Source organism: Ciconia boyciana, chromosome 7, assembly GCF_034638445.1.
Source record: "Ciconia boyciana chromosome 7, ASM3463844v1, whole genome shotgun sequence".
NCBI classification, from domain to species: Eukaryota; Metazoa; Chordata; class Aves; order Ciconiiformes; family Ciconiidae; genus Ciconia; species Ciconia boyciana.
The window spans coordinates 68,060,912-68,078,055 of NC_132940.1; the positions used below are offsets into that span (position 1 = coordinate 68,060,912).

General features: G+C 42.2%; 1 protein-coding gene across 2 annotated transcripts; it reads right to left on the reverse strand.

The window, feature by feature from the left end:
* Positions 1–1,341: 1,341 nt before the first annotated feature.
* On the reverse strand, positions 1,342–16,713 carry GYG1 (glycogenin 1). 2 transcript variants are annotated; one of them, XM_072867159.1, is made up of 7 exons: positions 16,617–16,713; positions 13,110–13,245; positions 11,015–11,189; positions 10,482–10,644; positions 6,485–6,611; positions 3,082–3,301; positions 1,342–2,143 (listed from the first exon to the last, which is right to left on the reverse strand). In XM_072867159.1, exons 1-7 carry the CDS (start codon positions 16,621–16,623, stop codon positions 1,973–1,975), a joined length of 999 nt encoding a protein of 332 aa, XP_072723260.1. In that variant the 5' UTR covers positions 16,624–16,713; the 3' UTR covers positions 1,342–1,972. The 2 variants fall into 2 exon arrangements, with proteins under 2 accessions (XP_072723260.1, XP_072723261.1); XM_072867160.1 differs by lacking the exon at positions 1,342–2,143 and adding an exon at positions 2,150–2,283.
* Positions 16,714–17,144: the final 431 nt, after the last annotated feature.

Genomic DNA, 17,144 nt, shown 5'->3' on the forward strand with positions numbered 1-17,144 from the left:
ATTAATGTAACAAAACTTACGTACTAAACCAAATTTTCAGGTTGGTATAGTCTCATGCTTTTACACTTTCAGTTCTTTCCAACTAAACTTAAAAAGAAGTAACGTGCCTATTCTCTAGTACAAATACAGACAAGGGGAGCAAAACTAAGACTATTTAGCTGTCTTCAAAAGAGTATTTTACCATTTTCCATAGAGTATTTTGTGAGCATGCAGAACTCAATATTTGTACTTGTTGGATAAAGTATACTTTTGTCACTACAGCTTTTAACTGGTAATCCCTCCTGCTTTCACACAACTTCAAATTTATCTGTTAAAAAAACCCCAACACAGCAAAAGAAAAACCCACACAGGAAAGGGCTAGTTACAACTGGGAGTTCAGATGCTATGTACTTCTAAATAGCTTGTAGCTATTTGGTTTGGACCTCATCTTTAGCATTTTTGCTAAATGGTGACCAAGGAATCTTAGAGCGATTAAGTAGTGAAAACAACTTAAAACAAACTAACTCTCCTACACAGATTACATCTTCTGCTTTACCAGCAAATGGTGAGAGCTTGTTGATTGTTTATTTTATCTCTAGGCTAAAAGTTTAGCACCCTCCAGTAGCTTCCTGCCAAAATCCTCCTTCATTAGGAAATAGTGAAATATTTTCTTAGTGTTTCTGGACTAGTACAGAGCATAGCTGTCAAAGACGGAACACTATGTACTTTGGTTCTGTTTAGACTTCTAGCTAAAGGATGGATCTGAAACTTAGTACAGATAACAGCCAATCTCTGTCTGTCTTCAGCATGCTTTTATTGTGGTATTTATTGTGGTATTTTTACTGCTTTTCCATGTGTCTTTGAATACAAGGCGTGGCCTGATGAGTGTGGCAAGAAAGCACTTTCTTTTAATCTCTGCACACATGGAAGGAGGAGTTTTCCTAATCAGGGTAGGTACCGTTACTTAGGCAGCTATTTAGTCTTTCTTGGCCAAAACAGCATCACCGTTGTGTTTAAAAACAAGTTCACAGTGTACAGGGCTTACATTAGGGATGATCTTTCTTTAGTCACCAAAAGAGTCCCTGTTCCCAAGCTCCATGTTGCTTATGTGAGTAGCTTCAGCAGGTACTTCCTCCACTGCCCTTGTCCTATACTTAGGGGATTGGCCCTAAACAGCTCCCTGGCAAATTGCTATATGCTCTGTAAATAATTACAGAACTAAAAGCTGGACACTTGCTAATGGTAGCTAGAGTAGGGTTAGCAAAGCTGAAGGGTTATACCGGTTGAATATTTTGGTTAGACTACTTCAGAGCTCCCTCTTTTTTTTTTTTAAATTGCTCAAGAGTTTAGGGAAGCCAGAAATGCATGACAACTTTTTATTTTTGTATCAAGTGCAACATTGCAAGTAACAGATAAAACTCAGTTTACTAGTCCCGTAGTATACAGAACTGAAAAATGCATTCTGCCATGCTGTAGGCACTGTGCGTAAGAACCTGGTCAAAACTTCAGTGCAATTGTGACTGGAAGAGCAAAGCAGTGCTATTACTGTTACATCTGTATGTGTCCCAGTGTCATGAATACATTTATGGTAAAGCAGAATGGCTACCACTCTAGTGTATGAGCAATCCCATGAACTAGATTTTACATCTAAAACAGCAAGCAAAGGAATCAATGCTAATCACCTTAATGAGGCAAGGTAACAAACCCAGTTTCAAGGAATATGTTGAGCCAATTGATCACAACAGAAGAAAATTTAAGCTGAAAATACCTGGTTTTATCTAGTAGGGAGAACTGGAAATTGGGCAGTTATAGGTGGCCCAAGGAATTCTGCTTCCTAGCTTTTGCTCAGTCTTCATCTGTAGCACTGCAGAGGCCTTCAGCCAAGAAGTTTTTCATCAAGCTACTAGCAAGTGTAACTGACCACCATCTACACCTTTCTAGCTGTTAGTTCTGGAACAAGTCCTTGCATCACCACTGTTTGAGACAGGCATTTCTACTGAAGGTAGGTATCAAGTTTCTTCTTGATGTTGTCAAAGGAATCCACTCCCATATAGTCAGCTTGGCCCTGTTCCCACCGTTCCTTGCGTTCTTCTGAAGATACAGTTGGTAATACTGGTGATGGTGCTGATACTGATATGTGGGACACTGCCTCTGTAACCTCTGCCTAAAAGGAAAGGCAGAGTAAAAATATAGAAATACTTTGCATGACTAAAGTGAGCAACAGGCCATAGAATGGGACAACGAAGTAGATGTTCTCATGCGCAGCAGCAAGCATTGCCAGCGGGCAGGGATTGTGCAGCTTTCCTAGCAAAATAACAAAGCAGAGTTACAGAGGTTAGCAGGGAGGGGAGGGGGAAAAAAAAAAAAGAAAAGTTTAAGTTCTTCATACCTCTCTACAGAAGCCACAAGAGAAAGCCAGAGTATAGACCAAGCCCGATAGCTGCAAATAGTTTGTTAGAAAGATGTAAGATTAACAAGAGAAAGCACATCTTAAGAGATCAGTAACTTTGGTCTTAGAAAGGTTGAGAACTTAAACTGGCCCATGTACTAAGCTAAGACTATGAAGTCTGCAGTCAGGTGCAAGCTACCAAACTGAGAGAGTCAGATGACAGTGAGAAGTGTTACTTTGGCTTTGGTAAGTATTGGGATTCATCGCTGCCAGTTTACGTAAGTATTCATTCTCTAGTTATCCTAGGCTTACCTAGCTTTGTTTCACCATGCAAGATCTGTATGTACATATTGCATGCTGAACTGGGGTTCTTCTGCTTGAGAACCTTATTAACCTATTACTGCAACACATTAGGAGTTAGGGCCCTTCTCTATGTATTAAAGACATTACTACAGTATAATTTCTGGTGCACCATTAGCTACTTACATAGTTTTAGGCAAGCAGACAGCTACGTTCAAGACCACTATAGCATGCTTCTCTTCTGTAGTATTATTTATTCCAAGCTTAAAACAACAAAACAAAAAAACCCTGCATCCCACAAACTAAACCACACCCATGCTTTGACATGGACAGAGGGAAGAGAGATCAGTGGAATGGTAAAGAACCTGTCATCCATACTGAGGTAGTTTCTACAAGAATAGTAAAGCACATACCATGTTTACACCTGTAGTAGTTTCTTTAACAATTCCATGCTGTTCTAGTAATGGTAAAATATTAGCTGTATAGATATCCCACCACATGTTGAGGAATTCTGGGTGAACTATTTTAGGGTCATCCATGTTGCCTTTTATGCTTTTTGTTCTGGAGTCATATGTATAGTTCCATGGCTTTGTGCTTCCCAGGAAATGCACCACTTTAGTATTTGCACCAAACCTGTTGGACAAAAAAAGTTAGAACCCACAGTTTGTGCAGGTGTCTAGAAAGCAAGTTTTGACTGGCAGACAAATTTTAACCTGAAGTTTCTGCAGGTGTCCAGAAAACAGAAATATGAATATATTTAGGAGGTTAAACACATCAAACTGCCAATGCCTACTGGGACTGAAAGCATTGCTATACAACAGAAAAAATGCAAACAGAATTCTACATTACACTAGTCAGGATACAGCCAAAAACCTAATGGTCTGGGTTATTTAAGTACTTACAGCCAACTCAAGCCTTTAGGTAGAGTGATGTCCATAGCTCAGGAGAGAGCAGTCTCGAGCAGCCGTTGCAATCGGAACTGGTTTTAAAAGTGAAAAAGATTCTACTCCAAAGTCAGTGATCCAGATCATGAGGCATTACAAGCATTATGTAGAGAAGGGTCAGCGTTAGAGTTACCCTTTCAGTTTACAGCCCTGTAGAAAAGGATCATTGGAAGGCCCTGCTGCAGGAAGACCGTGTCCCTGCAAAATAATAGCTTTATATAACCTAGGTGTTTTGGAGGACTTCTGATCTTGGTGCAGCAGGGTCTTGCTAGACATCCAACCATTATTTTCTAAATAACCTTAGTTTAGCAATGAGTGGGGTTTGTGGTGGCGGGTTTTTTTGCTTGTTTCTTTTTAAAACTCTTTTAACTCCATTTTCAATACGGACTTCTAGCTTTGTCCCAAATGTTACCAGTATGTTCTTTTGCATTAAGAGTGTAGATGAGATGCACCCCTTTTGAAGTAAAGAACTTAATACTGAAAGAGACGGCATTCATTCCATTCTTCTATGGTTCCAGAACTACAGTTCAGCTTCGGCCAGTTTCTTGAACAAGCAATACTAGTCTCTCTAGTAACAGTGACTGTCTCACCTCCTTCAGCTTGCACCACATGTTGGGATTTCTTCTCAACGTAATAAGATTAAAATGGATAATAATGCCAAACTAGTTTGTCTAACATTTTGTTAATCTCACCCTGGTCATTTTGACCAGGACTCAGATGTTTGAGTTTTACATGCGGAGACTATGCAGGTGTGTTTCAAAAACTTTAGAATATTCAAAACAAGGCAGTGTGCATTTGGGTGGGGGTTTTGTACTATTTTAAGATCCTTGACTGTGTTTCATTATTCATGTTCAATGTTTTGAACGCAACTGATCTTACTGCAGAATGAAAACCTATGCACGTGTGAAACGAGGTCAAGTATTTGCAAGTAATTGCAAGAGAAAAAAAAAATTGCCTTCAAGAGGTCAATTCCTTGGCTTTAACTTTAAACTCCATATGTCAAGATTTGGCATAAGAGGACTACCTTAGTTTTATTAGTTGTCACAGCACTACTTAACAGCCTGAGTTTCCTTCATCTTAGGCTGCTGCTGTTCTGAGGAAATCTGTCATTGTTTAAAAATCAAGGCTATTTAAGCTAGAGGATGCCTCAGAAGTGTTACGTTACGCTTGCTGCAAACAGAGAAGCGTACTCTTAGTATTCTGTCCACTTAAGACCTGTACAACAGTTGACAGATGCCAAGCTTCTACAATGTTTTCAGTATCTGCTTTCTAGATACCTTCTAGATCTGCAATACTTTCTTTTGACATTTAAGCTCAACTGTTAGGAAGCTTTATGTCCACACTGGCCTCAGCAACTAATCTGTCTTTCCCCGTCTCCCAGAAAAGTCCTTCATCAATGTTTTGAGGTTAGAGAGCATTTGTCATGAATTGGCATTTTCCTTTGGAAAAAGGATTACCGAGACTGCTGTGAAATCTAGTCTCGCTGTACAAAGCTGCAAAAAACTTAGCTATTGATGTCAGTAGGTTTAAATTTCACTTTATTCCAACTGCTGATTATCAGGAGTGTAGCTGCTGATCTAACCAAGGGAAATTGTTCCACCTATTGAGCAGGGCATTCTACTTAAAAGGGCTGCACTTCCAGCATTCTACTTTTGCAGGTCTGCTGAATTCAGTTAGGCAATTGATTCAATCAGTTAAATGGAATTTTTGTCAGGAGCCCCCAAATCCAATCAGACTTTTGTGGCAACAAGGTCATTTGTACATTTAAGGTCATGTGACTAACAACCAGCCAGCCATGGAAAGAGGACATACTTTACAATAGATGTTAGCTTATCAAATGCTATCCAACTACTTAGTCATTCTTAGGCTTGCATATATTTCTTTAAATAAGTGTTCCACTTTTAGCATGACAGGATTTCAAATGGTATTCTGATCACAAGACATAGTTTGATCCTGAGCCAGCAACAGTCCTGCTTATGCTAGCTGCTGCTTTAGACACTACTAACCTGATGTCATTCAGAGATCAGATTGTTTTTATGCAATTGGTACTCTCCCTCCACCCCCCCAACTTTTGCAGCTCCTAATGAGTAAGAGTTTGTGTAACATTTCCGCTTCCCCCTGTGTTTATTATAACACTTTGAGTGACCCTACCACTGACATATGGTTTACTCACATGCCCAATCTAATACTGCTGGCTAGGGAGGATACAGTTGTTTTCCTTACACAGGAAACATGCAATGGTATGGCGGTTGGCTGTAGTCTTTGCTCCATCTTGCTATTACTTAAGGAACTGTCTGAGATCTAGAAAGACTGTTGAGAGAGAATTCTAGCTTTATACAAGTCTTTGTTCACCATGTTTATTTGAATAGTATACATCGATTAGATGAACAGTAACTACTGGTTGTTAAATACCCTAAGTATTTAGGGTATTTGTACCTTGAGTGAGGAAAGGGCAAGTTTATCTAGGTGGGAACAATACGACCAGTGACATGCTGAAGTTCAGCTCAAGCTGATTCAAGAGCTACTGCCTTTGGTGAGAGCTGTAATAGACAGTATCCCACAGTGGAGTAGTGGTTCTTCCTTTTGCAAGTGACCTGTCAAATGTGCTTACTCTACATCAACTTCAGTGTTACCACCAGGGATGAGTGGTTTAAGCTACAGATACAGCTTTCTCTCTGCATTTATCATGAGATGATTCATTTAACTAGTATTAATTCAACTTTTTTTTAGAGTGGAAACTATACCTTCTTCTAGTGACAATAATGCTCTCCCTTTAAAAAAAATTGTGTAAGTTCACATTGTGCCTATTCATTCTGTTACAAGAAATTGGTTTATATAAGCTTTGAAAGTCTCCTTAGAATTTTGAACTTACGCTTTAAATGCTGGAAGGTAGGAATATACAGAAGTGCTGCTCAAATTATAAATAAATGGTAGATGTTTGCTCATGTCTGTTGTTGCCCAGCTGCTGAAGAAGGTGTTTAATAACCCCTGATCTGCACCTGAAAGAGAGAGCATTAATAGGCTACAAGCATCAGGTAGCTGTCTTAGGATCTTTTTCAATCACTTCACTTTGGTGATTGTGATTTGGTGAACAATTAAAAGTCAGTAATGCAGTTGTCATGTCCAGTAGGAGCTTGGCATAGAGCGCTAGAGTTCTATTTGTGAACAACCCTGTAAATCCTGCAGCCTTTGAAAATCCAAAAAATGCAGAGAACGAAGGAGGTAGTATGTGTGGGGTTACTTTTGCTAAAAGATAGCAAGCTGCTCACAAACCCTGCCGGTTTGTTTTATACCTTAAGCTCAAGCTGTGTAAGGCAGCAAAAAACAGGACTTGACAATTGAGTACTGTTCAGCTTCAGGAAAGCTGTAGCTCAGAAGACCAAGTGCCAGCAATTAGTTTTATTACTTATGCTTACAGATGCATGACCAACATCTCAACACCAAAGTTAGGGTATCAGTGGTCTGTTAGACCTGCAGCCCTGGATGCATCTACCTACACTGTGATATGATAAGGAAAGCACATTCAGTCTTGGTGACAACTCTAGTAAAACTTCATCAAATCCTTTAACAGGCAATAGGCATTCCTAGTTCTGTACTAAAAAGCTGCTGACTAACCCCTCAGTAAGGATAACAATCTAAATTATGGCTAGACCTACTGTGTTGGGAGAGGTCACCTCTTGGTTTGCAAGTAGAGGTTGTAATGAGGTCAAATGAGTCTGAAGTTGTTTGGTATGTCAATAGTAGAGTAGCTAAAAAAAAAAGCCTCTGGCCCAAAGCAGACTAGTTTATAAGCAGCTACTGAGAAGTAAAAGCTACTTATTTATATCCATTCATTCTTTATTGCCGTGAATAGGCTTAAAGACTAAGTGCTAATAGTTCCTCTTAAGAAGGAGATTGAAGGGAGTCCCTCAACTTTCATTTGCTGTCTTCCCCTTCACTTGTAACTGCATTCACAAGTAGCATTGCTAAAGAGTAGGTAAATGGATAGCTTAGTTAGAAAAGAGACAATGTTTTACTTTAATCTTTAATTTTCTAAAGCACTCAGTCACTGCTGACTCAGGAAGGGTTGTTTTTTTTAATTGGCCTATGATTAGATTTAGGGCAGTACTAAGGTTTACACCCTCACTGCTGTTTGAGCAGAATTTGCTTTTTGCAGCTGAAGTATCTAGACACTGGGCATAAACTTAGATGTACAGACAGTACACTGACAAATATAAATTCTAAATTATCCTGTTACAGCTGTCAGCATACATGCAGATTGCAGAGTGAGAAATTGCCTAGAGACTCAGTCAAGTAATTTCAAACCTCTGACTTGCCTCTCAACCCATAAAGGAAGGAAAGCACTTTTGAAGAAGTTGTGCCCATCACAAGAGAACAGAGAAACCAGACAAATCCTCTGGTCTTTACTCGGCTATGTTTCATTTTAACTTCTAACTCAATGCTGTGTTAAGAATGCATATGTTAACAATAAGATCATCTACGAGAAGAAAGTCTGGGATGCCCTCTCAGAACAGATAGCTCATAACTGAAGGGGCAGCAACAATATCTTTAACTTATTCTATAGGCCTTTCTCTCACTCAGATTGTTTTTACACTCTGCTTTTTTTCAGATTGCATGCATTTGTGCCAAAGCAGCCACTGAAAGCAGCATTTAGCTGTCCTAGTTCAGACTTCAACAGTGGTCTTCTTGTATAAACTGGACCTTAGACATAAGGTGAAAGAATCAGGCGGTAGTTACATTAGTGGCGTATCTACAGATGCAGTCTTGCTGCATTATATCTTTATACGTAAAAGCAACTCTTTTAGATCCCAGGCTAAAGAGCCAGAGGATTGTCAAAGCAATAGCAACATTCCTAAGGTATCAGTACTACCAGATTTCTTTTAAAACCAAATTTTTTCCCCCTCCACTACTTTTATATGGTATCTAGAATTACTGCATGACATATTCCTCATTACCTAGAAAGGTAAAGTTCAAATAGACAAAAATAGTTGTCTACTAAGTAGCCATCACTGTACCATTTCTGGACAACAGCATTACACAGGAGGCATCTGTCTGCTGTTACAAACATGAAATACTCCGGAAAGTCTTGCATTCCCTAGTTACTACTACTGCAGATGGGGTGAAAACTTTAGAGCTTGACTTCAATTACGCATAGCTCGGTAGCTTGTTGAGTTTGCATCCTTGGGTCCTATTAAGGGCAGTGACCCTTCACAGGTGTTTCTCTTATAAAAAGTTTCCTAGGAACTTTATTACTGTCTAGATCAATTTAAGTTTAAATCCCCTTTTTTCCCACTGCGTTCATGAGCTCAGCAGCAGCTTATGCAGGTAGTGTAAGTCTCCATGGTCTCACATCAGTTCTACCATTTAATAAAAACTGAATAACTTTTAAAGCTGAAGTACAAATTACAGTTCTAGAAATTTGGTACGTAAACCCACCATTTTTGCTGTTAAGAGCTGCAACAATTGCTTCATGTTGAGGACATTGAGGAAGTTTCACCATTGTGTGGCTTGAAAGCTAAAGTCAGAAAGTATATTGTGGAAGTAGTTCTATTCCTCTGAAGGGCAGGGGCCTTAGACCTAGAAGATGGGGTCTGCTAGCAGACAAGCACAAAGCTCAGAGGAGAAAATCACCAAGTCTCAGATGTTCCTGGAGCTACTCAACAGTCAGTTTGCACAAAGATGTGGGTTTGTTTTGGGGTTTTTTGTTTGTTTGTTGTTTGTTTTTTTTTTAATGCAACAATTCAGTACCATGCTGCAGCTTTTGGCATAGCTGGTAATCAAGTTACCCAGCATTTGAGAGTACTCCCAGAGCTACCAGCTGCTACCTTGTCAGTAGCGAGGTAGACAGACCCTTCATTACATTGCAGTACTCACGTTCACTAGAGTTTATTCATATGGTAGCATTAAGCATCCAACTGCAACTAATGTTCTTTAGGAGGCCACATATAGGAGCCCACGCACCAACAGGGATTATTCTGCAGACTAGGAGCGACATCCAGAATTTTTGCTTTTTACAAAGTACTGAAAGGTAAGTCAACAGGCTGGCTAATTACCTTCTATTAAGAGTTCCATTTTATAGTCTTATTTATGTTATTTTCTGTAGCTTTTTCAGTTAGACTTTGTTTTTATCACAGTAGTTACATAATGAAGTTTAGTGACAGGAGACAGTGACGGTCATTCAGAAGCCTTTAACTATAGCAGTCTTCAAGCAACATGTGTTTACTGCAATGGTAAGAGATTGGTAAGGAGACTTACAGGACAGCAGAACTTGGCTTCTCAAGCTTAAATGTGGCACAGTGGCCAATCCCAAGTGACCTATAGTGGGAAGCAGTCAAGGCTACATGCACTCGATACTGGGAAAAAGACGGTCACCGCCCTATAATGACAGGAAGCTATCCCATGGCATATGAAGATAGTTGCATCTTCAAATGTTTGTTTCTCTGAAGCTGCACTCAAGTTGGTCAGTACTATTTTTTTTCCACAGCAACTTGAGTTAGCATAGAACATTCAAGCCTTGAGTGTTAGGGATGCATGAAGCATAGTACTGCAGTTTCATTTGCTAATGCATGCACTGTGCTTGCTACATCTTAAGATTTCTTGTTACATGATTCTACATTGCTAATGCTTACAGCTACTAGTTTGGAGGCCAAACTCTTAGGTTTTTTTAATTTCATGAGTCTGAAAAAAGTAGTTTTACTACATACTGTAATGATAGCCTCTATTGTGAGAAAGATCTAATTTCTGTGTAGTTACACCGAGTTCAGAATTCTATCACAGAGAGTCCCCATGACATGTATATAGTTACTGAGCCATCCCAAGCACTATTACCAATTTGGTGCAACTTTTATTGAAATCAAATTAATACATACCATCAAAGCTGCCTTTCTCTGTAGCAAACTGTAACAGCTGATTGTATGTTTCAATGGAAGGTCGGTAAACAAAAACTCCAGAATTAAAACAGTCAGGCCAGCCTGGATCTGGTGCTGCAGACAGCTCTTCTCTCTCAAAAAGTTCATCGATATTTGACAAAACCTAGTTGTAAAGGGGGTAAAAAATTTTCTGGTTTTTAGGTTGGGAATTGGGGTATCATGTTTTAATGGATTTTCACATCTACCTTAAGACACAAAAGAAAGTTCTCATATCAATGCTCTTGTCTTATGGAAGACAATACTTCATGGAGATAGTCCCCTCAGACTACATTACAATTAATTTAGATAAAAAAGGCACATACATTTTTAGAGTTACTAGTCCAAATAGCAAAAAGACCTCTATTACCCCTTCCCTTAAAAAACCCCCCCCAAAGCAACCAACTCCCCCTCCCCCCAAAAAATCCCGAACAACAAAACCAAAAACAACCCCCATACCAGGTCATTAAGGGGTACCATGAGACATGACCACTTACCATTGTGTCTGCATCCATGAAAACGCATTTTGAAAACTGCGTCAGTTCCCAGCAGTGAAGCTTTGTTAGTGTGACACCCAGCTCAGGTCTTTTCATTAATGCCAAGTGTGCTGAATCCCCACTATCCAAGACATTTACCAGTATGACTTCATCAAAGACTTTTTCCAGCACTTTCCTGGGGAAAGAGTCAATTGCCAAGATTTAGTTCTATTGTTATCCCAGCACCAGACCACATGACAGATTCCATAAAGAGAAGCGGAACAACGGGGAACCTGGCAGTATTTCTTATGCCATCAGTATGAGCTGACTGCATGTGGTGGAATGCACAAGTACACATGTCTGCTTCAAGGCTTCTCGTTTGTAATGGGCACATCTTGGGGAACAGAAGTTTGTTTGGGGTTATTTTCTTCCGCAAACAGGGCTTTAGTTGGCATTGCTACCAAGTCCAGTAGATCATGGCTACGTAGTACCAGCTTTCCACAAAGCTTTTTTTCAGCCAGACTCTGATTTTTGGCAAGTTAACAGTCTACTTTGAGCAGGCAATTAAGAAATGGGAAGCTGTTGGAGCAGCTTGAGCAGGACAGTAGCTGAATCCTAAATAGCTGAAACAGAAGTTTGTGCAATAGTTATGACACTGTTCTGGATTTGTGACTGTTAGGGACATCTGACTAGACTCAGTTGCTAAAACTTTATGGGATAAAGTTTTAAAGACTCACTTAATCATGGCTGTGGGTACAGCAGTGTTTTGGCCCAGTATCACGTTCACCGTGATCACGTTCAGTAAGGTGACACTTAAACTTTCAGACAGTGTAGTGAAATTTTGTGGCAGATACCCAACCTTTGCTTTACCGTCAGTAAAGCATTATCATTAGTTCAAGAGAGGTTAAGGAGTTCATGCTGCTTAAAATACAAAGCATCTGTGAGGTCTCACTATTCTACAGTGTATCTTGAATGCTTAGCAATTATCAGTACAATTTGAGCCACAGAGCTTGTAAAATGAGTTTAAGAAGTCTGCCTTGCAAGGCTGTCTTTATACAGACAGTTTGGTATGGACAGTTGCTTCTGAACTCAAGGCATACCTTGTTAGTGGATGCAGAGCGAGAAATGCAAGTTCCAGTTACACCACTAGGTAGGTAGGTATCGCTGGTCTAAAGGCACAGTACTAGCTGGCTTGCTTACACTAGCACATAAGCACATTTATGATTCATCTTAAAAGAGCACGCTCACCTAAATAGGCTAGAATGGATGTTCCTGTACGTAACATCTTTATATTGATAAGGCTGTTTAGCTGCCAAGAGACTCCAGGGAGAGTCACTCCATTTATTATTGAGCCACTTCTCTACTGTCTCTATAAACTGAGAGATCTTTTCAAAGGAACTTTCCCATGTAGAGAATCTTGACCTATCATCTGTAGTTCGTATAGCTATTAAGTCAATTGGTTTTTTACCCTCCTCTTACGTGTGGAAAGAGCACCCAGTCCGCTCCATACTGAGACTATTCTAGAGAGGCTGTAGGAAGCAGTTGCCTGTTAATTTCATTTGTTGTACTGTGGTGACCTCATTAGATGCCTCTGTTGATCTGCTGATTTGATGTACTTGGTACTACTTTAGTTCTGCTCATTTTCTTCTCTCATGACAAAATGTGATTTGAAGTGTCTGCTAGATTTCAAGAGAGCTTGTGTTACATTATCTCAATCTGGAATGCTTCTGCAAGACAAATAAATACCAGTCCCCTACTCCCACCTCCACATGCATACACACGGCACTAACAAATGGACAGGCAATATCGTATTATTGGACAGTTCTAAATAGGGCTACGAAAGAGCAAAGATCCAGTTGAAATATCAGTATCAAGTCACAGTTTAGTGCTCTAACTACAGAGTATTTGTTAACTCATCATATGGAAGAAAAAAAACCAAAACAGTTTCATGTTTGAAGAACTTACAGAATTCCAGATAGCACAAGTTGAATTCTGCTAAGCTTAGCTGTTAAGCTTCCAGAGTTTTAGAAGGTTACTATTAAGGAATTTAACTTCTGTTTCTCAACCTTCACATCAGCAGGAACTGTGGCAGTTTGAAGTATGTAAGTGACCTTACCTCATAAGATCTGAGACCTGAGGAGTTATGAGTGCAGTCAGCTTCCTTGTTGTTCTGTGCTGTTGCAAGGAGGAACCAAGTACCAGTGCTCCTTTCACATAGGAGTCATTTGTGGCTAGAGTCACAAAAGACTGGTCTGGAAGAAATGAACTTGGTCAAGTTAGCGTGATCCACTACTTTATTCTGAGACAGATATACTAGAAACCTAGTATTGTTAGGTAATCATGCTGTGAGACCTCTAAGAGGTGCTCTTTAATCTGCGTATTGGGCCTACCTACATGGCTGAAGGAAGCACGTTATACGTGCATAGCTATACTTGCTATTAGTAACTTGACACATGGCAAAACGCAGTAAAAAAAACAAACCCAAGACTGTTGCAAGAGAAAACCAGTTCCAGTTTGCCCACGGGTTAAGTAAGTCATGCCAAATGTTAGAGAAAATCCAAAAGGTCTGAAGAGCCTTATTTTGGCCATTAACATACTATTTTTAAGCTAAAAGTATTGGGAGTCAGTGAGCTTGCATTTGGTCTAACGTTAGTAATGTTAGAGTTACTCTAGGTTCAGCCCTGAACCCTGAAGCTAGGGCAGCTTAAAACTTGTTTCATTTTCAAATGAAAGTAAGCATTGAAATAGATCTTGGACAACAGTATTAAGTTTTGCTAGCTCAGGATTTTGCAGATGAGTGGTTCTGCAGCCCATGGTTGCAGCTCTATCACAAGAACGCAAGATTTAAATGAGAAGTAGCCAGTAATATGATAAGCAATTTAAGACCTGCAGCAACAGTTTTTGCTCTTCAAGCAGAAAGAGGTAAGGTTGGATTGTTACTATAAAGTATAAGCTTCTGCTCCAGCTGTATCTTAAAAATAGATTAAGATGGATCACTTTGCTGTATTCTGCTTATTGAGGCCATATAATACAAGCTTTGCATTCTTTCAATTGTCATGTTGTTTTAAACGGCCAGGGTGGGACTGACAAAAGCAAATGAGTAACTTCTAAACTTCTTCAGTTCACCGTTAACTATCATCATGTAGTACTCCTTTCCAAGCTACAGCGCTTTATGAAGAAGTGTGCTCTTTTCCACCAACCTATTTTTGACACCATCAACAAAATAGTTTCTTCCTAAGAATTTCAAGAGCAGATTTTCACATTCAAATTTATTTTAGCAACTGTGATTTCTTTTGTTTACAGAAGTTGTTAACTAGGTTAGATCAGGATTGAGAATGAGGGTTCTGGGCACTTAGAGGCTTACTATCAAGTCTGGTAGTAAGATTAAAATAGTGACTGCTCTACTTTCAGAGAGCTTGTTGTTTGGTACAACTCCTCAGCCCATGAGACAGTCATCATCAATATCTTTTTAACTTAATACCATCTTAACAGTTGACAACAGAAAGTCATGTACCATAATTGTCTGTAAGCTCTGCAAACCTGGTTTGCAAGCCCTACAGACCAGCTACAAAACCTTCTATTTTGCTTAGCAGCAAAACCAACTAGTCCCAAGGGATTTAGATTATAGTGGTCAATTACAAAGTTCAAAAAAGCTTCTACAATGCCAGGAATACTTTTTTTTCAATTCACTTTAGCTACCAATTTGTAATAGCTCATATAATTCAGCAAGTCTACAGAGCAATTTTGTGTTTCTTTGAAGCTTTACAAATGGCAAGCGTGTAGCATTTTAAGTAGTGGGAACATCCTCCTAATAGGGCAGCATTTTTGATTACTTAATATACGTGTTACTCTTCAACTACTCAATAAATAGAAGTCTGCCACTCTATGCTGACAGACAGCTCACTAAAAAATGCAGTGTAGACAAAGTGGGATTGTACCCAACGTTCATCTGAATGTTGGGGTCCTTTTTTTCAGCAGTATAAGACATTCTTAAAGTGACCTTGCCACTGAAAGACTAGTCTTTTTCATTGAACTGTTAGCAGGTATACTTCTACCATGTCTCCTCATCTTACTGAAACTGAGTATGCACATGCAGAGGTCTTAGAGAAATAAAGTCAATTTAATGATGGAGTAAAGGCTAAGAAGCCCCCTATTCCATCCCAACTGCAGTAGGAAACTTTACGACTGCTTGACAGGAGGAGGATACTGGCAACTTGTAGAGCATCCAAGTGAGTACAGCTTTCCAACGTTTTGAATAAACTACGTTCTACTTCATACCTTCTCTATAGTACATTCACAGGCACATTCAGACATGTTATATCTGAGTCCATACTACAATTTGGGCAAGACCAGCTGCTGCTTAATGCAGAAGTTACATCTGCAAGAGACTAGTCCATTCTACCTAAACCAGAAGTACTTCAGTCGTGTGGGTCTCCCTTCCCATCCTCTCCCCCTTCTCCATTCTCTGTAAACGCTTCCTCCACAGTAGGGTATGTTTGCAGAGCAGTCACTGTTATGCCTGAAACATACTGAACTGTTAGTAATAGTGTGGCTGCAAAACCACAGAGAACGCGAGACGGTTGCACAGCTTCATAATTGATTTATCCAGGTAAAACCAAGCTACTTCAGAGACATCTTTGGCTGCCCAGTTCATAGGCTATAGCATCTGTACGCAAGAGTCTTTGCACTAGCCCTTACACACCTAAGAGCATCCTGGAAGCCTGAGCTAGGAGCAATCTTTCATTCAACAGCACGCAGGAAGGGGACTAGAGTGCTTGCCCCAGACGTTTTAAAGCTTCCCCGGAAGGATTTTCATAGGCATAGCCAGAGTTCATAGGTGTGTGCCTATTCCCCTGTTCTTTGAGTTCGGTACTAGTACATCTCATCTTTTTTGGGGTACAGGATTCCTAAGGAGACAGGAGCATCTAATCAGGACGTGCATCGGGGGGCAGAGCACCAGACTTCCTGCACCCTTCCAGATCTGAAAGTGAAACTGCCTCCCCTGACAGCTTCAGGTAAGAGAGGAATCGGGAACAAAAAAGTCCGGAAGAAAAAGAGCCAGGCATGCTCGGCGCGGCGGCAAGGAGTTGCTCGTTGTAAAGCAGCGGAGCGCACGGAAGCTACACGCTCTCTGGGCCGTTTCAGGAGAGGGCTAGGTTTTCTCCTGTGGGCCGCTGCGGGGCCGCAGCGGCCTCTCGGACCCTCCTGCCCCCCCCCGCCACGCTGGCCGCATCCCTCCCGTTAGGGGCAGAGCCCCGGGCCAGGTACCGAGGCAGGCGGCGCGCAGCAAGGCCGAACCGCGAGCGCCCTCTGCAACCGCGCGGAGGTGCCGGCCGGGCCGCCTCCCCGCCCCCCGCCGGCAGCCCCCGCCCCCACCGGCTGCGGCACCGGCTCGCCGCGTCCTCGCGGCGGCAGCCCGCCCCCGGCAGCCGCCGCTGGCAGGCACCGCCGCCTAAAAATAGGCGCCGCGGCGGCCCGCCCTGCTCCCGCGCCGCGGCTGGGCCGGGGCGCGACCGGGGAGCGCGTGGCGGCCCCGCCGGTGCGGCCCGCGCCGCCAGCGGCCGCCGCGAGTCGCGGCGCGCGTGTTGGGCGTCCGCGGGGAGGTGTGGCCGCGCTCACTGACCTGCCATGGCGCCCGCTCGGCGGAACGGCTGGCGCTGAGACGGCGGCCGCGCTCCCGGGGCCGTGCTGAGGCCGCCCCTTATATAGGGGCGGGGCCAGGCGCGACACGTCTTTGGCCAGAGGCGGAGGCCCCGCCCTAAGGAGTCCCCGCGTCGCCGCGGGGTGGGGCCTCCGCCATGGCCTCCCGCGGCGCTGGCACGTCATCGTTTCTTCGGCCGCGGGCGGGGGCGCGGGGAGGGGGTCTGGGGCCCCGCCGTGAGGGCCTCGGGCCCCGCCGGTGCCGCCTGGGCTAAGCGGAGCTAGAGGTTCCGCGGTGCTGAGGTGGGGTGGGAGCCTACGTCAGGATGCCGCGGCTCAGGCTGGCAGCGCCGGTGGCACAAGGAGAGCGTCGCTCCTGTGCTCGCCGAGCCCTGCAGGAGGAAGGAGTACAACCTCGCCGCGCCCGAAGTCACCTGCGGCTGCGGGGAGCGCGTTTACCGTGTACGCACAGGCCAGGCACCCCCGGTCCCGCGGCCGCATCAGGGCAGCG

Coding starts and splice junctions, on each gene's coding strand:
- GYG1 (XM_072867159.1), bottom strand. Junction 10,645..11,014: donor TCATGGATGCAGACACAATG/GTAAGTGGTCAT, acceptor CTTTACAACTAG/GTTTTGTCAAATATCGATGA. Junction 3,302..6,484: donor TACCTTCCAGCATTTAAAGC/GTAAGTTCAAAA, acceptor TTTGTCCAACAG/GTTTGGTGCAAATACTAAAG.